We start from the raw sequence: 26,654 nt of genomic DNA, 5'->3' as shown, positions 1-26,654 counted from the left end.
CTTCCTCTAGTTTTCAGGATCATGGCTAGAAAGTGATAGTGAAATAGAGAGTAGGGAGAAGTATTTAAGTGGTGAACAGGATATTGAATGTTTCTCCCTGGCTGGTGCAATAAATACAAGCACTTTATACATATCAGATGCTCAGCCAGCCTGACATTCATTTTTTAAAATCTAAGTTCTGTTTTTCCTTCCCCATGCTGCCACTCCCTCCTTCAGCCCTGCATTTCTGGAGGTATAACTGTCCCGTGGTCTGGTCCTTCCCATCTAGGGCACTATAGCCTATGTCCCACAGCAATCCTGGATCCAGAATGGCACCTTAAAGGACAACATCCTTTTTGGATCCGAGTTGGATGAAAAGAAATACCAGCAGGTTCTGGAGGCCTGTGCCCTCCTCCCAGACTTGGAAGTGCTGCCCGGAGGAGACCTGGCCGAGATTGGAGAGAAGGTACTTGGGACACCAAGGGACCTTGAAGGGTGAAGAAATAGTAGTGTGTGTGTGGGGGGGGGGGGGGGGCAAGGACGGTGAAGAAGTACATGGGAGTAAAAGAGCTGAACAATTTTGGTAGTCAGCTTGGAACAAATACCAGAAAACACGAGGGACACCTGGCTGGCTCAGTTGTATAAGCATCCAACTTCAGCTCAGGTCATGATCTTCTGGTTCGTGAGATCAAGCCCTGCATCAGGCTCTGTGCTGATGGCTCAGATCCTGACGCCCATTTGGGATTCTGTGTCTCCTCTCTCTCTCTGCCCCTCCCCCACTCATGCTTTGTATCTCTCTCTCAAAAATAAATAAAAACATTAAAAAATTTAATTTTATTTAAAAAAATTTTTTTTAACGTTTATTCATTTTTTGAGAGAGAGAGAGAGACACACACAGCATGAGTGGAGAAGGGGCAGAGAGAGAGGGAGACACAGAATCCGAAGCAAGCACCAGGCTCTGAATTGACAGCACAGAGCCCAATGTGAGGCTTGAACCCACAAACCGTGAGATCATGACCTGAGCCGAAGTCGGACACTTAACTGACTGAGCTACCCAGGCGCCCCACCAAAAAAAATTTTTTTTAAGAAAGCTGATGAGGCTAGGACCAGAGAGGCTAACTAACCAGAGCCTGGCCCAAGGATGACCTCACAGGTGGAGGAGCAGACGCAGGACCAGAGCTTAGGTGTCCTGACTCAACTTCTGGATGCTAGTGAGGCCTGGAGAAAGGTTCTACTACTCTGCTTCAAATACTTAGAAATTTAGTGTGACTTTCTCAGGTTATTAAATGCCTTTTTAAAAAATACATTGTTAACGACCGTATTGTATCCATTATATGGTTAGAGTGTAATTGATTTAGAAATTCCCGATGCCTACATATTTAGGATGTTTTCAACCTTCTTTCCTATTACTAACAATGAATAGAGTGGTCTTTGAGGGACAAGAATCTTCAGCTACTAGAAGATTAATGAAGATACAGCTCTAGAATGATTTTGTTCACTATTTCAAATACACTTATTGAGTAATTACTATGTACCACACAGCATTTTAAGCGCTGGAGTTACAACCATGAATAAAATAGGGAAAATCTGCCCTGGTGCAGCTCCACATTCCCATGGGGCAGGAAACAAAAATAATAAGTAAATCATCTCATAGAAAATGGTCATTTTGGCATACATTTCATCATTGGGCCTGAAGTAATTTATTTGAATCAAAGTTACTGATTTGTATAGAGGAACTTAGAAGGTTTTAAATCCCTTGATACCTTATTGAAGTAAATCTCTTCCTTTCCCCTCCATAATAGTCTCTGTGAAGGTGGGACTATGGAGTGGTGCTTAATAGAAATTATTTTCTTCTTCAGGGTATAAATCTCAGTGGGGGTCAGAAGCAGCGGATTAGCCTGGCCAGAGCTACCTATCAAAATTCAGACATCTATGTTCTGGATGACCCCCTGTCAGCCGTGGATGCTCATGTGGGAAAACATATTTTCAATAAGGTCTTGGGTCCCAATGGCCTATTGAAAGGCAAGGTGAGAAATTACTTAAAGCAATGAAGACATCGGGGTAGGGATTGGGGGACATATCTCCTAGGACTGTTGCTGTCCTGAAGCATGTACTTACCTCCCCTATCCCCCAACATACCACCAAGGCTGCTGAGGAGATACAGTGTCAGACTGGTCTTTCAGGAGATGACCCATGAAAGCTCCCATCTTGAGGTCATAGCTTATGCTAGAACTGGCTAATTTGAACCTTATTCTGTGGCTCCGATGACATTGATCCTCCTAGGATGATTGGTTGTGATGGAAAGCACTCTGAGATCTGTGGTATAACAAGATTATATTTGGTCTTTGCCTCCAGTTCCTGACACAGAGCTCCGAACACTTGGAATTTCCTGAGTAATACTAGGAGTGTTTTTTTGTTCATAAGCCTAGAGAGAGACTTAGGGTGCAGCCCCTAGATAGCCTCAGGACTGGGCTGTTCAAGAGAAAGCCCAAGTGGGGCACCTGGGTGGCTCAGTCAGTTAAGCATCTGACTTTGGCTCAGGTTATGATCTCATAGCCCATGAGTTCGAGCCCTGCATCAGTCTCTCTGCTGTCAGTGCAGAGCCTACTTCAGATCCTCTGTGCTCCTCTCTCTTTCTGCTCCTCCCCACCATGCTCGCTGGTGAGTGCTCTCTCTCTCTCTCCCATAAACAAACAAACAAACAAACAAACAAACTTTAAAAAAGAGAGTGAGAAAGCCCAAGTGATGGGTGGGTTGGAACTTTCAGGCCTCTGGGGAGGGAAGCAAGGGCTGAAGATCGGATTATAAAAATTTGTGAGCAGTGGGATCCAGAGGGCTTCTGGGTTGGTGAACACATTAAGGTGCCGAGAGGGAGGCTGTGGGCATGGAAGCTCCACAGGTGAGTCCCACACCCCCATAGCCTGCCCTCTGCATTTCTTCTGTTGACTGTTCTTGAGTTGTATTCTTTATGATAAACCAACAAACAAGTAAAGTGTGTTCTGGAGATCGATGAGCCATTCTAATAAACTACTGATCATGAGAAAGGGGCTTTATGGCTAGTTGGTTGGAAGTAAGGGTGGCCCAAGTCATGCAAATTGCCTCTGAAGTCGGTCAGTCTCATAGGACCAAGCCCTTCAGCTGTGGGGTTTGTGCTAATTCTAGGTAGTCAGTATCAGAATTGAATCGCTGAACACCTAGCTGGTGTCGGAGAATTGGTTGGAGTCAGAAAACATCCCAGAGGACCCAATAACTCACCTTGCTGGTGGGACATAGGTCATCCCACAGGTTTTAGAGCTCTGCTCTGAAAAGGCACTTTCCTGGAACCCTTGCAGGATGTGGGAATGTGGGGACAAAATAGAACTAACATTTTTTTGTGTTTTCATGATGCCCCAGGCCTGTGCTAAGCACTTTGATTGTGATGCCTCATTGGACTTTCACAATGCCCCCATGAGAGAGTACAGATAAAGTGGCCAGAGCAAGTCACTAGAGCTAATGGTAGGTGAAGGCTAGACTTTCCTTACCGTGGGCAAGTTAGCCCATTTGCCCTGACACAGTGGGCTGAATGGGGGAGGTGCTGGCAGAGCCCTTTGTGGGTTTGAATGTGTCCCTCACCAACAGCAAGTGTACCATGAGGGCTGACAGTAACATCTCCCTCAGTATTGGGCAGTAAAACTCCATCTGTGTGTGGCTTGTTCCCTTCAAGACTTCTTGATTGCTGCTAGTCAGGGTAGGTGGGCTGCTGTCCCACTGAGGCCCTTTGCTTCTCTTGGATCAGTAAGTCAACAGGAACTCACTCTCCCTTCTATTTCTGGTTCTGTCTCCTGTCCGAATGGCCTTTGGCTCCATTCATTCATGAACTATATACCACCCTGTGCCTGGTTTGTTGCAAAGACTGGGCGTGCACAGCTGAAAAGGTCTGTCCTTGCTCTCAAGTTCAGCTGGTTAGTAGAAGGGGAAATTAGCTAGTTATTTCCTTAGTTTAGGATGCATCTGTTATATTGATAGGCTTGGATCTCAAGTGACATTCCTAAGCTCTCAGGAAGCTGGAAGAATGTGTGTAGGGCAAACCTTGCTGTCACTACAGGCAAATAACAATATATCCACGAGGACCAGAGTCTCCCCTTACACATAGGGTCTGGTGTTAGGATGAGGCACTGGGAAGGAAAGAAAAAAGTAAAAGAGGTCAAGTGTTCAGGGCTACGTTTTGAAACAGAGCCCTAAAATGAATTTAAATGACTGTTTTTTCCTTCCCTCCCACCCCCAGAGCAAGCCAAAGAAGTCAATAGACATTCTGGGTAGTTGGAAGTTAGCTACTCATAGTTGGCAGGAAGAAGTTACTTCCTTTCCTTTTTAAGAGCAAGCCAAGGATGGTGGTGGACAGAGGGGCTCACAGAAGGAAGGTGGTGGACAGAGGGGCTCACAGAAGGAAGGTGGTGGCACTACTTACTGTTGTTTTTTTCAGACTCGACTCTTGATTACACATAGCATTCACTTTCTTCCCCAAGTGGATGAGATTGTGGTTCTGGGGAATGGCACCATCCTGGAGAAGGGATCCTACAGCACTCTGCTGGCCAAGAAAGGATTGTTTGCTAAGATTCTGAAGACATCCAAAAAACAGATGGGTCTTGAAGGAGAGGCCACAGGTATGTAAGGAGGACTGGAACAGGATAAAGCTTGGGTATGGGAAGGGCAGAAGTGATAAACTGATACTGACTGCCTGAACTATGCAGTATCCAGTGAGTTCAATTTGGAAGTGAATTATCCAGAGATCCAAAATCTATTCTTTCTGTATTTTATGTCTCTGTAAAGAAACACAGACACAGAAATTCTGTGCCTGAGCCAAACTAGGGGCTCATCCTGCTCAGCTCGTCTCCACCATGCAATCGAAGAACACTCTTTAGAAGGGTATGACTGAAGATTTGGGGTGATTAGTCCCTGTGGAAGAAAGACTAGTACCATCAGGCACCCCCTTTTAAGGATGCTGTACTTCTGTTGACTCAAGTCACACATCCCACCCCACCTACCCTAAATCCGCTAAAACCACTTCCTGGACAGCTTCATAGACTGGTACTAATAGTGTACTGAAACATTCTTGATAAGGCCTAACAAAGGGCATCTTAACTAATATACCAAAAACCACTGGGTGTTTCGAACCAGGAAGAATCGTGGCAGTTGCATGGTCTCACAGTACACCACAGGAATAGCCCCTAATACCACCACCATTGGGGTCATCGATTAGCTCTAGTCAGCAATGGAGCCCTGATCCCTGGGGACCTTCCCAAGAATCTGCCAGTAGTAGTCCTGCACATAGTTCTGGATATCTGCTTTGGGTAGCAGTCACCAGCAGTAGGTCAAGCCTTAGAAAGCAAGATCTGAAGGGTGCATTCCACAAGTCAGTCAGAAAAGGAGGTAGTTACAGAGCCTGCAAGTGAGAACTCATTCAGGCCTTGAGGTCAGGACACATGATGGTTCAAACCCACCCCAGGGAGCACGAGAGATGGAAAGAAAAGCCTGAACCATAAAGTCTGTAAGTATTAAGTCTTTAGACATGGTTTTCTTTTGTTCTTTGAACATATTTATAATAGTTGATTTAAAGTCTTTCTCTGGTAAACCCAATGCCTGTGCTTCCCTAGGTACAGTTTCTGTTGACTGCTTTTTTTCCTGTGTATGGTCCCATGCTTTCTTCCTTTGCGTGTCTCACAGTTTTTTGTTGAAAACTGCTCAGGGCAGGACAGGGTAGGAGTGATAAACTGTCAAGTGTTGGAGGGATAGGACAGGAGCAAAGAACAGGATGATATGGGTGACGGGGTTGGGAGCTATCCCAGGAGACTGGGGCAGGGGCACTGGGAACCAGCAGAAAGGAAGAAGTCGGAACTTTTCATTAGCCTTTACGTGCTCCAGGCACTGGCCTGGAGAAAGCAAAAATCACCTGCCTGGGCAGTGAAGGCCCCAAGCCAAAGGGCAGTGTCAGATGCTTTTTTCCCTTAAGTTATTGCTCAACTACATCAACATGAGGTGCCTGGGTAGTTTTCTTATGCTAAGTCTAGACTTTTTTTTGCCACGATCTGAGTTTCATGGATTCTGCCATGATCTGAGTTTCCAGATGGCCCCTTTGAAGAATCCTATCCTCTATGTAAAGGTCAGTTTGTAAAACAGCTCATCAAGCCTTTGTCAATCAAGGTAAACATTGACCAATTATTTCTGAGCGATGCCTGGCATGCTGTTGTTGTTGGCAAGGGGTAGACCATGACATGGTAGAATGAAGGGAAAGGCAGGAGGGCAAAGGTGACCTGTGTCAATATTGGCTTGGTTTATTATTTTCTTTCTTTTTTAAAGTATTTTATTTATTTATTTTTTATTTTTTTTAATGTTTATTTATTTTTGAGACAGAGAGAGACAGAGCATGAATGGGGAGGGGCAGAGAGAGAGGGAGATACAGAATCGGAAGCAGGCTCCAGGCTCTGAGCCATCAGCCCAGAGCCCGACGCGGGGCTCGAACTCACGAACCGTGAGATCGTGACCTGAGCTGAAGTCGGACGCTCAACCGACTGAGCCACCCAGGTGCCCCTATTTATTTTTGAGAGAGACAGAGTGTGAGCAGGGGAGGGGCAGAGAGGGGGGGAGACACAGAATCCAAAGCAGGCTCCAGGTTCTGAGCTGTCAGCACAGAGTCTGACATGGGGCTCAAACCCATGAACAGTGAGATCATGACCTGAGCCAGTCGGTCGCTTAACCAACCAAGCCACCCAGGTGCAACCCCCCCTTTTTAAAAATTGTATACTATTTTCTTAATTAGCTGCCATAACAAAACACTACAAACTGGCTCAAACAACAGACATTTATTGTCTCATGGTTCTGGACGCTAGAAGTCCAAAATCAATCCATAGGATTGGTTCCTTCCGAAGGCGACAGGGAAGAACATGTTCCAGGACTCTCTCCTAGCTTCTGGGGGTTTGTTGACAATCTTTGGCATTTTTGGTTTGAAGACCCATCACATCGATCTCTGCCTTCATCCTCACATGCTATTCTCCCTTGTGTGCATCAATTCCAAGTTTCCCCTTTTTATAAAAACATCAGACATAATGCATTAGGGGCTCATCTCACTCCAGTCTGACCTCATCTTAACTAATTACATCTACAATGATCCTATTTCCAAATAAAGTCACATTCTGAGGTAGTGGAGGTTAGGATTTCAACATATGGATTTGGTGGGGGACACAAGTCACTCTATCATGTCTATTCTCTGGCATCCCCAAATTCACATCTTTTTTGTGTCCAAAATACATTCACACCATCCCAGCATCCCCAATGTGTTAATCATTCCAGTATCTCCTCTAAGTCCAAAATCTCCTCCAAATGTCAATTTGAAATCCCAAATTTTATCCTCTCCTCACTCAAATCAGTTGTGGGTGAGACCCAGAGTCTTGGGGCAAAACTCCTCTCCATCTGACAAGCTATAAAACCAGACAGATTATCTGCTTCAATGGTAAGACCAGCATTAGGATAGACATTCCCATTCCAAAAAGGAAAGACGGTCATGAATCCCAAGCAAATCCCAAATCTAGCAGGGTCAATTCCACCAGATTTTAAGGTTTGATGATAGTCTTGTTTGGTCTGATGCTATCTGTTCTTTAGGTTCAACCTGGGCTGGTGGTTCCACCCTCTGGAACTGAGGGGTAGTCAACCCCAGGGTCATTTTTCCCTTTTCTTGAAGGATAACACATGTTCACGGCTGGATAGTTCTATTGGTACGTTTTCTGCCTGTGGAATCCTAGAAGTCTGACCATATTCCTTCATTTAGTCCTGCCTCTGTCCCCTACAGTCCAAGCTGGCAGCTTTTGTGCTAAGATGGTTGATTGGATTAAGTCACACACTTAATCTCTTTAGTAAATCTGTTGAGTCTTTCTAATGGATTTTTCATTTTAGTTACTGTACTTTTCTAGAATTTCTATTTTTTTCTTAATTTGATCTGTTTTGATGTTCTCTATTTGATAAGAACTCATTTTCATACTTTAGATCTTTAGACATGGTTTTCTTTTGTTCTTTGAACATATTTATAATAGTTGATTTAAAGTCTTTCTCTGGTAAGCCCCATGCCTGTGCTTCCCTAGGTACAGTTTCTGTTGACTGCTTTTTTTTCCTGTGTATGGTCCCATGCTTTCTTCCTTTGCGTGTCTCACAATTTTTTGTTGAAAACTGGTCACTTTAAATAATACAACTCTGGAAATAAGATTTTCCTCTGCCAGGATTTGTTCCTCCTGTTTAATTTCCTTAACTAATTCTTACTAAATCTGCATTCTTTGTCGTGTGTGGCCAATGAATTCTCTGCTTGGGTGGTCAGCTAATGATTAGAGATTTCTTTAAGGGCCTGGAACCAATAAGTCACTCAGGCTTTTCTGAGAGGCTTTGTGTGTGTGTGTGTGTGTGTGTGTGTGTGTGTGTGTGTGTGTGTGTGAGAGTGGTGGGCGGGGGGGGGGGGGGGGGGGGGCGTGTCCTTAACACTCCAGTAGGCAATTTACAATTCTGCTTCACCTTTTGTTTCTTGCTTGCCCAGAGTAGCCAGAGGTGAGAGTAGGGCCTTCTCCAGTCTCTCTGGAGCATGTGTGCAGCCCTGCCCATGTGTATGGCATTCTAGATTGCCAGGGGTATATTAAAGATATCAAAGCTCCCTAAGGATATCTTATTCCCCAGCATTTCCTTTTAAGTTTTTGTTTAGCTACTTATTTGCCCCAACTGTTATCACCATCTCAGGCAGCTGTGATGTTACACAATTGTTGCCGATTGCTGACTCCAAGTCAGGTCCAACAAAGACAAGCCCTGTGCATGGGGTTTTCTAGGGAACTGCCAGACAGGTCAAATAATGATGGTTCTCTAGGGGTTCTCAAAGGGTTAGTGGGACTTAGTAAGCACAACTACAACTCTTTACCCAGGCCTTTTTCATTTGCCCTTAAATTTTCTTGACTCTACTTTGTGGAGGCAAATGTGAAGCTTGGCCTCCTGTCTTTTTGGCATCCTCTCAAACCCTTTCCTTACTTTATACTCAATGGTTCAGTGATTGTCTTTGCTGCATGTTGGGCGGACAGACTTGAGTTCAGTTACAGGATGAGGCTTTGGGAGAATTTTGAACACTTTCTGTTCCCTCCAGCAGCCAGGAGGCTGCTGCTATTTGTGGTTACTATGTTTGTGAGGCTATTAGTATTCTAGGCTACAGCGGATCTGAGGAGAGAGGATTGGGGGTAAATTAAACTATCACAAAGCTTATTGTTCTTACTGGGATTTAGCCATTTTTCTTAAATAAATGTTCCTTGGATTGTTGCAAGCCTTTGGTTAATTCCAGAGTTAGGAAAAAAGTTTAACAATATTTTGCCAGTATTCTCACTGCTTTATGGAGTTATCAATTTCCAGAGGTCTTTACCATTGCCACTGGTGTCCAGGCTGTTTTACATTTTACTTCTTTTATTTTCAATTTTAAAAATGTATTCTTTATTTGCAGCATATGTTTTTCAAGTGTTTTAAATTCACAAAAGTTTGTAAAGTTATTTGAATTTCAAGAAGAGCATTTTTAATTTATACTCCCCTTTCTAGTAAATTCTGGGAATTAGGACTCTTCTGCTTATCTACTATAACCTTAAAAGTTCTTTCCTTGCTGCAAAAGAACTGAGAAGCTTCTGGGAATATTTTTCTCCTTTATACCATTTTCTCTTCCACTAGAACATTAACTCATCTCTCCTTTATCCTTGTATTTCTCAGCTATTAGAGATACTAATAAGTAATATTTCTGAAGCAAAATATTCCAGCCTGTGTATACATTTGTGGTCTCTTGCTGAAGGGCCAGCTAGATCAGAAAGAACTCTTCCTTGTTCATAGAATTCAGACGGCTCTATGTCGCCACCTCCCTAACCTTTGATGTGTCTCCTAGTCAATGAGGACAGTGAAGAAGATGACTGTGGGCTGATGCCCAGTGTGGAGGAAATCCCTGAGGAGGTGGCCTTCTTGACCATGAGAAGAGAGAACAGCCTTCATCGAACACTTAGTCACAGGTTGGTCATCTATTCAGCTGGCAGCCCTCGTCATCACTTCCATATTTCCATCTGATCATTCTCTTTTTCTCTGTGGGCTTGTCCTGAGGGAGTGGACACCGGGGACACTCCCAGCTCTTCCTTTGTTTCTTTGTACGGAGAGCAGGGGCGGGGTGGGGTGTTTCTCTATGGCCATGTGTTCTGAAATGCACTTTGATGTTAGCAGAGCGACTGTGACATCTGCTTGCAACGAGACCCCCCCGGATGCATCTGCGCGTCCTCAAGAATGCTTTCCTCCTCTCTCTTTCTCAGTTCTAGGTCCAGTAGCAGGCACCGGAAATTCCTAAAAAACTCTTTGAAAACTCGGAATGTGAATACCCTGAAGGAGGAGGAAGAACTAGTCAAAGGACAAAAACTAATTAAGAAGGAATTCATACAAACTGGAAAGGTGAAGGCCACAATAAAAAATACAATTTGAGGTGATCTAAGGCTTGGGATCTGAACATTTTAAAGTTTGGTGACTTGAATACATATCTACAGGCGGGATATGTCTCATGTGCTTTGCAAATCTTCAGCTTCATCATTGAAATGTTAGTAGAGGCTTTGGGCTTTCTATCAAATCCTATTTCCAAGAATGACAGGTTTCCTGTGAACATCCTCATACCACATTGCATAAGTAATTCCATTCTGATATGTGGAGGGAACAACAAAACTGCTTTGAGATGCAATTCTTGGAGCCAGAAAACACTAATAAGTCGATCTGAGAGCACACAATTCAAATTAATAAAACTTAAAAACAAGGTCTTAAGTTTAAGGTCTTAATTTAAATCCAAATTACTAAAAACAAGCTCCAAGGTCTGCAGTATACCCTCCATCCCACTCTGTTGTGTCTGTGTTGTTGTTCTCCCACTCTATTTTGATATCTTTCTCTCTTAATTGTATCTAGAAGATTATTAATAATGTGATATTATTTACCCCACATTGTATTTCAGCATCCATTAGTATCCTGGCCTAATGCAGAAATTGTGACCACAGATTACCAAATTTTGCTACCTGCTATCCACTTTTCCAGGGGACTCCACTCCCCCTTGTGATTGGTATTCTAGGTAACTACTCACCAAAAGCCATTAGGATTTCTAATACTGAGGGTGGGTGCTTTTCAGGTGAAGCTGTCCGTCTACCTGAAATACCTGCGAGCCATGGGATTGTGTTTGATAGTCTTCATCATCATTGCCTATGTGATCAATGCTGTGGCTTATATTGGATCCAACCTCTGGCTCAGCGCTTGGACCAATGACTCTAAAACCTATAATGGCACTAACTATCCAGCTTCACAGAGGGACCTGAGAGTTGGCGTCTATGGAGCTCTGGGATTGGTACAAGGTACGTCTGATGGCTATACCAGCCATCTCTTACAGAATCTGCCCTGTCTATGTACTTTGTCTAGACTCAGGGAAGAAATTGCCATCGTGTCCTTGGCACAGGTCTTTAGGGATCCCTGTGCATAGTACTGACTAAACTCGTTCCATTTTTAGGTGTGTCTGTGCTCCTAGGAAATCTTTGCAGTGCCCGTGCTTCCACTCATGCGTCAAACATCCTTCACAAGCAACTGCTAACCAATATCCTTCGAGCACCCATGAGTTTTTTTGACACAACACCCACAGGCCGGATTGTGAACAGGTTCGCTGGTGTAAGTATCTAAAGGGCTGTACGATGTTGTGTTTTAGGATCTTTCCACTGTGAACAGGGAAAGAATTCTCCTATCCCCCTAGGCAACAGTATACAGTTATAGTTCTTTTGTCCACTTAGCATGCAAATGTTTATTGAGCACCTTGTGTGAGGTCCCAAGGATCCTGGGGATATAGAGATGAAAAGCTCTGGCCCTTTAAGAGCTCACCATCTAGTGAGGGACACAGTCAAGGAAATAAAGGAGTATGACAGGACACAATAAAACCAATAACATGTGTATATAGTGCTGTTCTGGGAGTACAAAACAGTGACAGAGCAAAGAGGTACTAGCTCATCCTGGTGACAAAGCGGGAAATGTCAGAAAATGTGAGACTTAAGTCATAAAAGGAACTTAGCCAGGGAGATATGGTGGGGGGAGGTGGGTTGGCAGTAGAAGAAAAATGAGGATTATCCTGCAGAGGGAAAAACACATGCACTGGCTATGATGGTCAATAAAAGAGAAAACAGAATAACCCTTTGCTTGGTCTCTGCTCCATTCCTATTCTATCTTTGATACTTTAAGATAAGTAAACGAAGTCTGGATTATGGAAAAGAGCCACCTATAATTTTAATAAAGTTCTAAAACATTATTTCCATGTACTGCAGATCCGGGAACGCTTAGCATTCATTTATTCAACGGTATTTATCGAGCAGCTGGTATGAGCCAAGGACTGTATGAGGCGCTGGAATGCTTAATAAATGATAAGATCATAGATGGCTGTTTTCCAAGAGCCAAACCCAACCCATGATTCTTCATGCATTTGAGATGGAGATTTTAGGAACAGAGGCAGAAATCAAGTAATTCTAATAGTCGGCTGTCATCAGCACGCTTTTAGTCTTCTTGTTTGTAGAAAAGGGAGCACATTTTTCACACTGTCTGAGTAGCTTTAGACCCTTATCTTTTTGGCCTCAGAACAGACACAAAGGCCAGCCCACAGCTAAGTTCTGGGACATCGTGGCTGCTTTAAAACTGGACAAGTTGACTGGTCTCCATTTATCACTTTCCTCTGGGACAAATATGGTGAGCATGATGTCATTGGAGACAACTTCAGTGGGTTTTCTGCTCTTCAATAAAACCTAAAAAAAATACTATTTTATGTCAGGTTGTTAGGTTAGTTATGTTAGTTAGTTATGTTAGTTTTTTAGTTATTTCATTCATTTTATTTTATTTTTAATGTTTATTTTTGAGAGAGAGAGACAGAGTGCGAGCAGAGGAGGTGCAGAGAGGGAGGGAGACACAGAATCCAAAGAAGGCTCCAGGCTCTGAGCTGTCAGTGCAGAGCCTGATGTGGGGTTGAACCCATGAGCCGTGAGATCATGACCCGAGCTGAAGTTGGACGCTTAACTGACTGAGCCACCCAGGTGCCCCTATTTTATTTTATTTCATTTTAAAATAGGCTCCATGCCAAATGTGGGGCTTGAACTCACAACCCTGAGATCAAGAGTCCCATGCTCTACTGACTGAACCAGCCAGATGCCCCAAAGAGCATGCAATTTTATTTTATTTTTAAAAAATTTTTAACACTTATTTTTGAGAGACAGAGACAGAGCATGAGCAGGGGAGGGGCAGAGAGACAGGGAGACACAGAATCTGAAGCAGGCTCCAGGCTCCAAGCTGTCAGCACAGAGCGCGATGCAGGGCTCAAACTCGTGAACTGTGAGATCATGACCTGAGCTGAAGTTAGATGCTTAACCGACTGAGCCATCTAGACACCCTGGGCATGCAATTTTAAATGGGGAGATTTCTCACAGGAATTTTGCAAAGATTGCACACTCTTTTCTGATGTTGTAATATATATTTATTACATGGAATATATGTGTGTGTGTGTGTGTGTGTGTGTGTGTGTATATATATGGAATATATAAAACATGGAATGCTTGTTATGTGCCAGGTTAATTATATTTATATATATTATATATATGTATAAGTATATATATATAAATGTATAATTATATATGTATTATATATAACCATATATAAATATAAATACATATAAATAAATATAAAATTATATGTATATAATTAATCTTCTGAAAAAGAATGCAGAGACCTTACTGTGAGTTAGTTAGGCAATTGTCATATTTTGCTAACTGCTTTTGCATGAAAAAGGAAACTGTCATTGACTATATGGTGAGTTTTGTGGGGAAAGGGAGCTCATACCTATAAAGGAGAGTTTGATTTAGAGTCCTCTGGAATAGATGGCTGAGCCCTTAAGAGGTGAAGGGAGAGGATGGAAGAAAGAAAGTGGGAGAATCTATGCCAGTAAAGGACAAAAAGTAATCTGTATAGAACTGATAGCTGGTAAGGATTTCTTTTTTTCTGCCAATCCTGGACATATAGTTATTTGCATTCTGATAGGACTCTGAGAAGATAAATTAGACTCAGTCATTCAGGACTCTTGGGAAACTGTTATCCCTTACCCAGTTTGGGAAACTCCAGAGATAATTTGAACTCACCTTGATACCCACATGTTACTAATGCTAAAATCCATATAATCTAAGAAATGTAAGTAAGGGAAGCCCAAAGTATAAGTCAGACTTCCTGTGTATACTGACCCATTATCCATCCGTCCATCCATCCATCCATCCATCCATTTGTTCATTTATTCAACATGACATGAAGGCAATATGGCAGTAAGACCGATTTGTCACCTCTGGGTTACTTGGTTAGAACACTGGCCAGGCGAGTGTCACATTTGACCTCCACCTCCCTCTCCCATGAAGCTCTCTGCTCAGCAGAGAAAACAGCTTGCCAGGTAGATGATGGTTCTTCAATCAAGGGTCGGTGACAAGGCTTGTTGACTGGAGGCTTCAAACAGAAGGAATGCTTGTTATGTGCCAGGTTCTATTCTAGGTACTGAATGGAATTAGGACCTGTGTAAAGTTAAATTAAATTGAATTGGCTCAGTTAGAAGAGGATTTACCTGTAAGTCTCTATTAGCTTACAATGATTATAAATGGTTTAATAAATCTGACAAGTGAGAATTTCACTGAGAAGAGTGAAAACCTTTACCAAGTCTGTTGAAAAAAGTGAAGGGTGACTGCCATATCTGTTTGGAAGGATTTAGAAAGATGAAGAAATTACAGAAGTGATATTGGTTATTGGGATGAGCAGAAAAGTGTATTGCAAATGAATACCATGAAATGATTAAATGAAGGACTCACTGGGAACCCAGAATCCAACAATTCCCCTGCTGGAGTCAGGAAGATGGAAGATGTCCTAGTAACCTATTTGCACAGCATTCTTCTAATTTATGTGTTCCTAGGATATCTCCATGGTGGATGACACCCTCCCCTTGTCCCTGCGAAGCTGGATACTGTGCTTCCTGGGAATCATCAGCACCCTTGTCATGATCTGCATGGCCACTCCCATCTTTATCACCGTCATCATTCCCCTTGGCATCATTTATACATTTGTGCAGGTAGGTTCAAAAAGACCTAGGTGTCCTTTCCTCTCTACTTACAAAAGCCCAGTCTCCCTCCTGAGAATCTTCTCTTTTGTTTATTGCTAGTCATTCAGTCCTCTCTAGCATCTTTGTCACTTAGTCCTATATTGACATACTGAGGAGTCCAGAGGCCACTGTCTGGAGATAGAGTGTCAGCACCAACTGGTGTGTGGTTCACAGCAGATCTCACTTTAGCTGCTGCCCTCCCCCAACCCTCAACTAAAGATTTACACAGGGCAGATTTATGTTTGGACCTAAGACTACTTTGAGGTTGGCTCTGGACAGTCTGTAAGTTCTGTAAGATCCCCCGTAATGGATAGGTGATGGGTTGCTTCTAGAAGAGTTGTTCTATGTCTGCTTCCTTGATTGGCTTAGGCTTATCTTCTGAGAGATGTCTCTTGGCAGAAGCTAGATCTCTATTCACTTCAGGGCAATTCTAGTTTCACCTGGGTGTCTATGGATGACTTAGACTCAATGCCAATATATTCTTGAGGGAACAGATAGCTTGAAAGCCAAGTGAAGCAAGTGGAGGGGACTCCACGCCCATATTAAAAAGTGATGAGGGGAGGCAAGCTGTGGAGAGAATTCGTTGGGATGAAATGTTTATGTTGGGAAAACAATTCTGAAAAACTTGCAGTTAAGTGCAGCCTTGTGGCTCTTGGTAAGGTGACAACCCCTGGTATTTGTGTGAAGTTCCTCAGGTACATTGCTATCTCAATAACAACCTCTCAGCCATTAATGATAAGCCAACAGTAAGAAGAAGGATATTTGAGGAAACTTCTAGGTAAAACGTTTTGGGTCCAGACTCTCAAATGACCAGCTCTTTCCTGGTCTCAACAAATCCTCACAGACTCCAGTAGCACCGCAGAACTGCATTCCACTAAATCTCATCCTTCAGCCTTGTGTCTCAAGGTCTGTCTGCACGTATAGTTCTAGTTCTTAGACCCTCAACATTCCACATATTTCCAGAACTACCTTCATACACCATTGAAGCACAGTTTGGTCACTTGCCTGACTATTCAATTTTTATCTAATCCTCAGGCTACCTTTCTCTGGCCATTTTCTGCCCATCTCCACTTTCCACACCCCTAGAGTCCCAGCTGTAATTTACAAAATCCCTTTGGAGACAGTTTTTCCAGCTACTACAAAAACTGTTGCTTGGACAATATATGCAGATTCTTTGGGAGAATATGGGTCAGGCTGACTAAATTCCTCAAGTGGTATAGTCTCCTCACTTTCATCCTCCTCTGTTCCCCACCAATGTCTTCCCAGGCCTCTCTCCTCATTCTCCTAGCCAGAGGTGAGCCTAGAGTCTTCTGTCCTGTTCAGATATGGGCTGTGGCCATCAAGGTGAAGAATGCTGGGTCACGGCCACAGAGGAAGAGATATTGCATATGCAATGTGATTGTGACTGACTGTTTACTTTTGGGGTCCAGATGTTTTATGTGGCTACTTCCCGCCAGCTGAAACGTCTGGACTCCGTCACCAGGTCCCCAATCTACTCTCACTTCAGTGAGACTGTGTCAGGTTTGTCTGTCATCCGTGCCTTTGAGCATCAGCAGCGATTTCTAAAACATAATGAGGTGGGGATTGACACCAACCAGAAATGTGTCTTCTCTTGGATTGTCTCCAACAGGTGAGGCTGCCCCTGGGTATTTACCCAAATATATGCTTTAGGGCTATGTATGTTTGACCTTAGCTATGGGAGGGCAGGTGTAGCCAGTGATGTGAATTTCACTGTGCCCAAACATACTTGTGTAAGTAGAAGAAAGTATGAAGTTTGGAGTCAGAGACTGGATGCTTGTGCCTACTCTATTTACCAAGTTGAGTAAAATGCCTTGACCTAAGGAAAATCTCATTTTTGGTTTGTTTTACAGCAGCTAGAACACAACCTATATCATAGGGCTATGGTGGAAGTCCAATGACATCGATAAGCATTTGGTATCCCAGCTACTTAAGCAGTGCTGGGTGAACTGGGAATGTGTAGTTGGCTTCCCTGAGAGCGGATGTGAGATTCTCCACGGGCAGTGTGTGCTTGTAGGGTGGAAAAGAAACCGAGATTGGAGGGAGGAGACTATGGAATGTTTAGGTAAAACCAGTGATGACAGACCTGGAAAGCTCCTATCCAAGGAGGTGAATCCTGAGTAGGGTGAGCGTCCTTCATTTCTGCAGCATCACTAGACCCTGGCAAGAAGGGATAGGTCCTTGGAGGTCTTTTTCAGGAAGTGACCGTTCCTGAGTGGCTTCCACATTATCTTGAAGTGTTAAGGGCAGGCTAATGATGTTCAGTATTACCTGGAACATGGAGCGGTCAGGACTCTGATTGTAAAGAGACTTTATTTCTTAGATACTTTCTAAGAAGAACATTGGCATGTGGGTCAATCCTATTTAGACGCCGTTGTAAAATATGTATCATATTTATTTGTACATGTGCTAGAATTATTGGTGCAAACTTAAATTCATTTTTTTTGGGAAAGTCAAATTTTATGAATGATGTCTACACATTATTCAGTTCTCCATAAAGTTCCAACATCTCACCCTGTGATCCACTTGCACCTCCACCTCCAGCTTCTTTCCCTTTTTAAAATCATGAAATCAGGGTACGTTGAACCTTCGTGTGCTGCTTTCTTCACTTACAGATGGATTCTCTATGGCATTGCCTAATCCCTTTTCTCTATTGCCCTGCCTAATCAAAAGAGATCACTTAGAACATTTATTAAAAATACTGGGGCGCCTGGGTGGCGCAGTCGGTTAAGCGTCCGACTTCAGCCAGGTCACGATCTCGCGGTCCGTGAGTTCGAGCCCCGCGTCGGGCTCTGGGCTGATGGCTCAGAGCCTGGAGCCTGTTTCCGATTCTGTGTCTCCCTCTCTCTCTGCCCCTCCCCCATTCATGCTCTGTCTCTCTCTGTCCCAAAAATAAATAAACGTTGAAAAAAAAAAATAAATTCCTGGGGTGCCTGGGTGGCTCAGTCAGTTGAGCGTCTGACTCTTGATTTTGGTTCAGGTCATGATTTCATGGATCATGTGTCAGGGTCTGCTTTAACAGAGCAGAGCCTGCTTGGGATTCTGTCCCTCTCTCTGTCCCTCCCCAACTCACACACACACACACACACACACACACTCTCAAAATAAACATGAAAAAAAAAAGATTTTTTTCTTTCTTTCTCTAAAGAAACAAACAAAAAGAAAAAATACAGATTCCTGGAGTGCCTGGTGGGCTTAGTCAGTAGAGCATGACTCTTGATCTTGGTGTCATGAGTTTGAGCCCCACATTGGGGGTAGAGTTTACTTAAAAATATGGATTCCTGAAGTCCACCCTAGGCTCTCTGAACCAGAATCTCCTGGGGGTTAAAGTCCAGGATTTTTTTTTTTTTGGCATGAATTTTGTGTACTTTTAACTATTACCTCAGATGGTTCTTATGATTCGTCAAGTATGGGAGACACAGAATCATAGAATTCCCTTAGGTTAGCAAGCTCCTCTAGTACCTTTAAGATGCAATTTATTTTCTAAAATCTAATTTAAAAGATTTTAGGAATACATGGTATAGTCAAATTGAGGCATCTCATGAGAACACAGCCCTACCAACTCAATCCCTCTGAGAGTGTTCCATGAACACGTAGGTTCCTGGTTAGGGTAAGGAGGTGAAGATCAGTGACGCCTTTCTCTCTGGTTCTGTTGCCCTACAGGTGGCTTGCAGTCCGTCTGGAGCTGATTGGGAACCTGATTGTCTTCTTTGCATCTATGATGATGACTATTTATAGAGATACACTAAGTGGAGACACTGTGGGCTTTGTTCTGTCCAATGCACTTAATGTGAGTCTTAAGGTTGGGAGTTTGGTTAAATTAATGCACTTATTCTTAAATCGAGTCTAGAGTCTACCATGGAGTTTGTGCTCTTGATTCCTTTCTAGATCTAGAAGGGAGTAGGGAAGACTAAGGTTCAAACCCTGGCTCTATCTCTTACTAATTGTGTAGTCTATGGACATGCTCCTTACCCTTTCTAAGCAGGTACCAGTGTCATCTGGAAAAACGGACAAAAACTTTGTTGCCTTTGGCAGTTAAGAAAGCAGTTTGATATGAAGCAACTTAATAGTCCCCATCTCTTTGCCTCTTTGCTTGATTCTAGTCAAAAGAGAATAAACGAGTTTCTTTTCCAAAATGTAGTAGTAACCAGAAAGTCTTTTGACTGTCTTCTTCTATGTTTGTTTTTCTTAAATCACAGAATAGTTAATTCTAATCAAGAAAATTCTAATCAAGAGTCCAATAAAATGATATGCATCCCCAGCATGACTAGGGGATACATGTTAGACATTATTTCCTGGTGCCCAAGACTATGTCTGTCACAGTAACAAATATTCACTAAATGTTCATTTGATGAGTCACTTGGCCATCTTTTGTAACTAATATGCAGGAGGTTTACATAGCTACCAGCTGGTTCTGTATGGTGCTGTGTTCATTAGGAGTTAATATAGGCCCAATGTGATCATGGCGGAGCACCCAAAAGGACTCTGTTGTTCACCAGAGTTACTGGACTGACCTTATGGTTTGACAAATTGAGTTGGTTTCTGAGCCTGAGATGATTTTCTGTAGATCACACAAACCCTGAACTGGTTAGTGAGGATGACGTCAGAAGTAGAGACCAACATTGTGGCTGTTGAACGAATAAATGAGTACATCAAAGTGGAAAACGAGGTAAGGAGAAATTAGAAGAACCCATGGACAAGCCAAAAAAAAAAAGTTTCCTTCAAAAGAGTATCTTTACCCTGTCTAGAGATTTCATATGGAATCATAAAGTTTCTCCTACAACTCACTGTGCTCTAACTCAACCCAATTTCTTAAAACTTAGATAGGAAATGGTTTGGGGGGAAGTCAGGTCTTGGAATGCACTAAGTTAAAAGGTGTCTTCATTCCGTAGCTCCACAGAGAAACCTTGAAGGATGGGGGTTCTTTAATTGGAAACTTCTGGGAGTTGCAGTCTCATCATTGCAGATGCCCACAGGTGGCTGGGATACTGCTATCCTTCTGCTCTGTGATAGGAATCCTATGGGTACCATTCAGTGAATTGCCTCCATGTAAAGCACTTCCCTTCCTGTCTCTTTGCCAGGCACCCTGGGTGACTGATAAGAGACCTCCCCCAGGTTGGCCCAGCAAAGGGGAGATCCAGTTTAACAACTACCAACTACGGTACAGGCCTGAGCTGGATCTCATACTGAAAGGGATCACCTGTGACATTAAGAGTATGGAGAAGGTAGGTGGAGCTTGAAGAAAGGCCTGAGTGTGAGTCCTTGTGATCAGAACACAGTTGGAGGGGGAGAGCAGCCAGACTCTGCTTTCATCATTGGGGTGGAGGGATAGGGTCAGGACACTTTTGCCCAAGGGAGGTATAAGGACACACCCTCTCCTCCCCCAGAGGGCAAGATGTCAACAAGGGATCAAACAGACTTACTGGGGCTGTAAGAGTTTTCTGCTGAGCCCTTCCCTGCCTCCCTGCCAGCATCATCTTCTGTTGCTGATGTAGCTCCTTTCCTGTAAGGGCATGATAGAAAGCACCCAGCCTGGGGAAGGAACTGGTGAGAACAGCAATGTGGAGGTTGTCTCTGCAGAGATAATGACTTAGTTCTCTGGTCTGCAAAGTCCTGCGCCTTCTCTATGAGGACTTGGGGTCTGATGTAAAAATGTAAAAGAAAAAAAAAAAAAGTCTAGGTAAGGATGCTGAGGTTCTCAACTGATGCTAGGCCTGACCCTTCCGTTTTCCTCACTTCTAAACAAAGATTTATTTTTAAACCCTATAATGTCTTATCATAATTACAACAACAGCTGTTGATGTGTACATTTCCAATGGTCATTACAGTTCTGAGCAACCAACAGTTGAGAAGGTAGAATGAGAAGGCATCTTTTTTCTGACATCTGGGCCCTTTTTCCCCCACCAAAAATCAATATCAGTTGAACACCTTAGAGATGAAGTAGCCAGTCAGTGCCCAGAATGTCCCAGGCTAAACATTTTTCCCCCAAAGAAGTACACGGCAAACTAATGTACAAAGGAACTGTATTTACAGGTTGGTGTGGTCGGCAGGACAGGAGCTGGGAAGTCATCCTTGACAAATGCCCTCTTCAGAATCCTAGAGGCTGCAGGTGGCCAGATCATCATTGATGGGGTAGATATTGCTTCCATTGGGCTCCATGACCTCCGAGAGAAACTGACCATCATCCCCCAGGTGAGGTCTAGAACTTTGCACGTGCAGCAGGGGATAGATTTTTCTGCAGGAAACGTATGCATCTTCTTGATGTATATTCAATTAGCAGTCTCATTTCTGCATTCTACCCAGGATACCCTAGGACACATGGTTTCCAGAACTGACAAAAATAACTTTTGCATTTTGTGGCAACATACTTATGTCACTGCCAAAATCTAACCACTAGGTGGCAGCAACACAACAGCAGTCAAATAGAGCGGATGATTATTTAGCATTTCTGTAGCCCATCCTAGGTTCGCAAGACCTTTGCAATCAACATTAGCAGTTTTGCCGCTGAAGCTTGAAATCATTAAGCTTTATACTCCCCATTTGATATGGTTAAAAGATAGGGGAGGGAATGTTTGCTGCAGGTTTTTGCCAGCAAGTGGAACGCTTAGTGCATCAGCAAAAAAAGGCTTCTCTTTGGCTTCCTCTCTGGACCCTGCCAAATAAGGCCTCTCTTGGAGGTTTAGGCGGGGGTTGGGGGGGGGGGGGGGGGGGAGGGGTGGTGATATATGGGTCCTTATTAGAACCATTCTTCCTCTGCTCTTCTAGCCAAGTCTCTGGGGGGTGGTTTTGGTTTGTCTGGTGTTAGCTCAGTTTGAATCTTTTCTGCAGCTTAATAAATTCTTCTGTACTGTCCCTTCCCCTGACCACCCCTGACCCTTCCACCTCCTTACCATGAGTTTTCATGGAAATCCATAAATGAATCTTAAAATGAAAAAACCAAGAATTCCTTTTAATCCTCTGGCAGCCCCTTTAGTCTTCAGTGAGGAAACTTTGCAAAAGCTTGACCACTAACCAGCTTTGCACCTCAGGCCAGTCCTCACTACTTTCTCCTGGCCACAAAAAACAAAACAAAACAAAAAAACCCTGCTAGACCCTTTCTTGTCATTACCTTCAATAGCCCCCTCATCCCTTGACTTGCAGGATCCCATCCTGTTCTCTGGAAGCCTGAGGATGAATCTAGATCCTTTTAACAACCACTCAGATGAGGAGATTTGGAAGGCCCTGGAGCTGGCTCACCTCAAATCCTTTGTGGCTGGCCTGCAACTTGGATTGTCCCACAAAGTGACAGAGGCTGGTGACAACCTTAGGTAATGTTTCATAAGCCACAGGCACTGGGAGGAAGTGAAGGGGATCCACTCCTTTGTTCCTTGGGCTAGGTAGTCCGTGGTATCATAGGATTGCTCCAGTCCCAGTGGTAGGTAGGGCGTGGAACGTTAGCAGATGAAGCTCAGAACTGAAGGGAGGCCCAGCAGCTCTGGTTTCTCTTGGAAACTTGTTACAAATGCACACTCTGACTCAACCCTACTTACTAATCAGAATCTACATTTTAGCAAGATTCCAAGGGATTTGTGTGTACATTACAGCTTAAGAAGCACTGCCTAAGAGTATTGATTCCTAACTAGGCTACACACTAGAATCACCTGGGAACATTTTTTTAAAATTCCAATACCCAGGCTGCACCCCAGACCAGTTGAGTCAGGGCCTAGGTGACTTCGGTGTGTAGCCCCAGAGAATACTTGTAAGCTTTGGTATAGAATGGCACCAAGTTTGTTAGCCATCAGCAACAGATCTAGGAACTGGCAGGACTTAAGTAGATTTTTAGGCCTATGGAAAAGATTATTCAGTCCACAAATATGCATTGATCGTGTACAAAGTAATGTCATATAGTGGATACGCAGACATGTGGGCCGTGTGGGTCCCTCTGGCAAGATGTGACACAGGCCTTGACACGTCTGGTTTGTGAGAACAAAAATCCTCCCATCCTTCTCTATCCTTGCTGGGAGACACCTATCCGGCATTATCAGGGCCTTGATTTCAGACCAGGGTTGAGGGCTGAAACTTAACATTTCTCTGGTGCGTGATGGGAGATCAATCATTTGGAAGGAGAGATAGCAGCTGAACACCAGACTGGGGCCTCGGTAACAGCCTATTACTGTGAAGCCCGACTGAGCCAGGCAGGAGTTTGGTACAACTGAAGTACGGTTTTACAGTGTCTCTGTTCTTACATTACAGAGAAAAACTGGAAGTTCATCTTGGGTGACTTCTCATCTCCTGCAGAAATTTTCTTACAGAGAATTACAGAACTCTAGTCTAGCCGCCCTCTGTTTAATACGTTCCCTAATGGCCACAGCAGGAAAGAGCAATTAGTGAATTCCTGAATATTTCCTCCACATCATTTCCCAAAGCTTCTTTATGTAAGTAAGAGGTCCAGCCTTCATTACTGGCTTTTAGCAAATTAAAGCGATTTGCATTTTACTAGCATATTCGAATTCCACATACATTGCATCTCACACCAAGACATCACGTTCATTAGAGAGCTATGTCTCTAATCAAGGCAGAAGGCCTTGAACAAATAATTAGCCTTGAGACTAGAATTACACATTAAAATAATGAATGGGTTTGCTAAGGCCACTAAGAAACGCCATTGGGGCATTCTGATGCAGTGTCACCCGACATTCACAGTGCCAGGTCAAATATTGCTGCACTGAACTTGGTGGCATCCTGAGTTATTTTGGAATTACTGTTGAGGTGCTGGGCTATTACTGTAGTGATGCAAAGAACTATTCCTGGGCTAGGGTTTTCCAAACTCATCAAACATGGAGATTGCCTGGGGTGCTTATTAAAAATACATGTTTCTATGGGGCGCCTGGGTGGCGCAGTCGGTTAAGCGTCCGACTTCAGCCAGGTCACGATCTCGCGGTCCGTGAGTTCGAGCCCCGCGTCGGGCTCTGGGCTGATGGCTCGGAGCCTGGAGCCTGTTTCCGATTCTGTGTCTCCCTCTCTCTCTGCCCCTCCGCCGTTCATGCTCTGTCTCTCTCTGTCCCAAAAATAAATAAAAAACGTTGAAAAAAAAATTAAAAAAATAAAAATAAAAAAAATAAAAATACATGTTTCTAGGCTCCTCCCCATTCTGCTTGAGAAGAGTGGGACCCAGAAATATGAATTTTAAAATTAAGTACCTGTGGTAGGTCTTCTAATGGAGAAAGTTAGGAAAACATGGTGTTCGCCTCTTCTGTTAGGTATTCATCCTGGAGGAATCTAGGAGTAGGGGTTCTGAAAGCCTGATCCGGAACATGAAAAGTGCACGTGTATGTGCATGCACACCCATCCCACGTTTTGCCTTGGTCCTGAGGAGCTAATGCTTGGTTTGTTCCATTGGCTACAGCATAGGGCAGAGGCAGCTGCTGTGCCTGGCCAGGGCTCTGCTTCGGAAATCCAAGATTCTGATCATGGATGAGGCCACTGCTGCGGTGGATGTAGAGACCGATCACCTTATCCAGACGACCATCCAAAAGGAGTTCTCCCACTCCACGACTATCACCATTGCTCATAGGCTCCACACCATCATGGACAGTGACAAGTGAGTGTGAGTGACAGAGCTGGACAGACACAACTGAGCCTTGAAAAAACTAAGCACATTAGCCGTAAGATATCTTCCAGCCAAAGATTCCGAGAGTTCAAGTAATGGGTCCAAAATTCTACATCATGCTAATAAAAGCCAACAGGGTGTTAAGGGAACAGTCCTGAGGGTATAATAGGCAATAGTAAATTAACTGAGTGTGGGAGGTGGAGGCCCAAGCCACGAGAGGCAGATATTAACCACAGATTTTCTCAATTCAACTGGGTCTCAGCAGCTGCCTCCATACAATAACTAGAAGTTTTCTGCTTCTTCCAACTCTGACATCTTACATTTAAAAAGGGTTGTAATGTCCATAATCTTGGGACCTGTTTGGAGAATAGTCTCCCTCCAACAACGTATATCTTAAAAAAACAAACAAGGGGCGCCTGGGTGGCGCAGTCGGTTAAGCGTCCGACTTCAGCCAGGTCACGATTTCGCGGTCCGTGAGTTCGAGCCCCGCGTCGGGCTCTGGGCTGATGGCTCAGAGCCTGGAGCCTGTTTCCGATTCTGTGTCTCCCTCTCTCTCTGCCCCTCCCCCGTTCATGCTCTGTCTCTCTCTGTCCCAAAAATAAATAAAACGTGGGAAAAAAAAATTAAAAAAAACAAAAAAACAAAAAAAAACTTATGTAAATGGACTTATACTGTATATATTCTTCCACTGGATTCTTTGGCATTATCTCTGGAATCCACCCAGACTAACACAGACAGCTATAGTTCACTCATTCTCACTGCTTTATCACCTTTTATGAATGAATATACCACAACTTAGTACTAATTGTTCTTATAAATGCCAAGATTTGAGATGCTAAGACCTTTCTTTCTCCTTTGTTTCAGGATAATGGTCCTAGACAACGGGAAGATTGTAGAGTATGGCACGCCTAACGAACTGCTGAAAAATTCTGGCCCCTTTTGTTTGATGGCCAAAGAAGCTGGCATTGAAAATGTGAACAGCACATCACTCTGACAGTAGGTGCCATGGGCTGGAGAAGGAAGGATTATTCCTTATTTCTTATGAAAGCTATCACACAGAAGTATGTGAAATGTACCTTTTAAAGAAGGGTATTACCAGCTCCAGCAGAACCCCCGTTTTGTGAACCCACTTTGATTATACCTCCTTCCTACTTCCTTTCCCAAATAACTACTATCCTGAATTTTGTGATAATTATATCCTCCTGCCTTTCATTTTAGTTTTACCACTTGGTATGTATCCTTAAACAAGGTGTACTTTTTATGTAAATGGCCTCACTCATACTTGACGTATTCTTCTATTGCTTTTGTTCAGTTTTATTTTTGAGATTCATGCATGTTGATGCACATAGTGAGGCTGGTTCTTTCTCACCGTTCTGTAGTGTGGCAGTGTATAAATGACACAGTGTATCCATTTTTAAAAATTTTTTTTAATGTTTTTATTTAAAAAAAAATTATTTTGGGGCGCCTGGGTGGCGCAGTCGGTTAAGCGTCCGACTTCAGCCAGGTCACGATCTCGCGGTCCGTGAGTTCGAGCCCCGCGTCGGGCTCTGGGCTGATGGCTCAGAGCCTGGAGCCTGCTTCCGATTCTGTGTCTCCCTCTCTCTCTGCGCCTCCCCTGTTCATGCTCTGTCTCTCTCTGTCCCAAAAATAAATAAACATTGAAAAAAAAATTAAAAAAAAAATTATTTTAATGTTTCATTAATTTTGAGAGAAACAGTACGAGCAGGGGAGGGGCAGAGAGAGAGCCCGATGTGGGCCTTGAGCCCACAAACAGTGAGATCATGACCTGAGCCAAAGTTGGACGCCTGACTGAGCCACCCACGTGCCCCAACAGTGTATCCATTTTAATGTTGGTCAGTAGGGTTTTTT

General features: G+C 43.5%; 1 protein-coding gene across 4 annotated transcripts in view; it reads left to right on the top strand.

Annotated features, from left to right (window-relative positions):
* Nucleotides 1-26,052, top strand: part of ABCC2 (ATP binding cassette subfamily C member 2) — a 65,518-nt gene extending 39,466 nt beyond the window's left edge. For 3 of the 4 annotated variants that reach the window (XM_030334332.1, XM_030334336.1, XM_030334337.1), the window contains 16 exons: nt 269-445; nt 1,839-2,006; nt 4,442-4,622; nt 9,899-10,019; nt 10,311-10,446; nt 11,162-11,381; nt 11,534-11,688; nt 14,993-15,148; nt 16,609-16,808; nt 18,860-18,986; nt 19,764-19,865; nt 20,278-20,421; nt 21,230-21,388; nt 22,337-22,503; nt 24,582-24,776; nt 25,650-26,052. In XM_030334332.1, the coding sequence (XP_030190192.1) occupies nt 269-445; nt 1,839-2,006; nt 4,442-4,622; nt 9,899-10,019; nt 10,311-10,446; nt 11,162-11,381; nt 11,534-11,688; nt 14,993-15,148; nt 16,609-16,808; nt 18,860-18,986; nt 19,764-19,865; nt 20,278-20,421; nt 21,230-21,388; nt 22,337-22,503; nt 24,582-24,776; nt 25,650-25,779 (2,538 nt within the window). In that variant the 3' untranslated portion in view covers nt 25,780-26,052. Of the gene's footprint in view, nt 1-268; nt 446-1,838; nt 2,007-4,441; nt 4,623-9,898; nt 10,020-10,310; nt 10,447-11,161; nt 11,382-11,533; nt 11,689-14,992; nt 15,149-16,608; nt 16,809-18,859; nt 18,987-19,763; nt 19,866-20,277; nt 20,422-21,229; nt 21,389-22,336; nt 22,504-24,581; nt 24,783-25,649 lie in introns of all 4 variants that reach the window. The other variant, XM_030334334.1, reaches the window with a different exon arrangement.
* The last annotated feature ends 602 nt before the right edge of the window (nt 26,053-26,654 follow it).

This window comes from Lynx canadensis, chromosome D2 (genome assembly GCF_007474595.2).
Source record: "Lynx canadensis isolate LIC74 chromosome D2, mLynCan4.pri.v2, whole genome shotgun sequence".
Classification (NCBI taxonomy): Eukaryota; Metazoa; Chordata; class Mammalia; order Carnivora; family Felidae; genus Lynx; species Lynx canadensis.
Note: the sequence above shows the minus strand (reverse complement) of the source record. Positions and strands in the feature narration are given on the sequence as shown.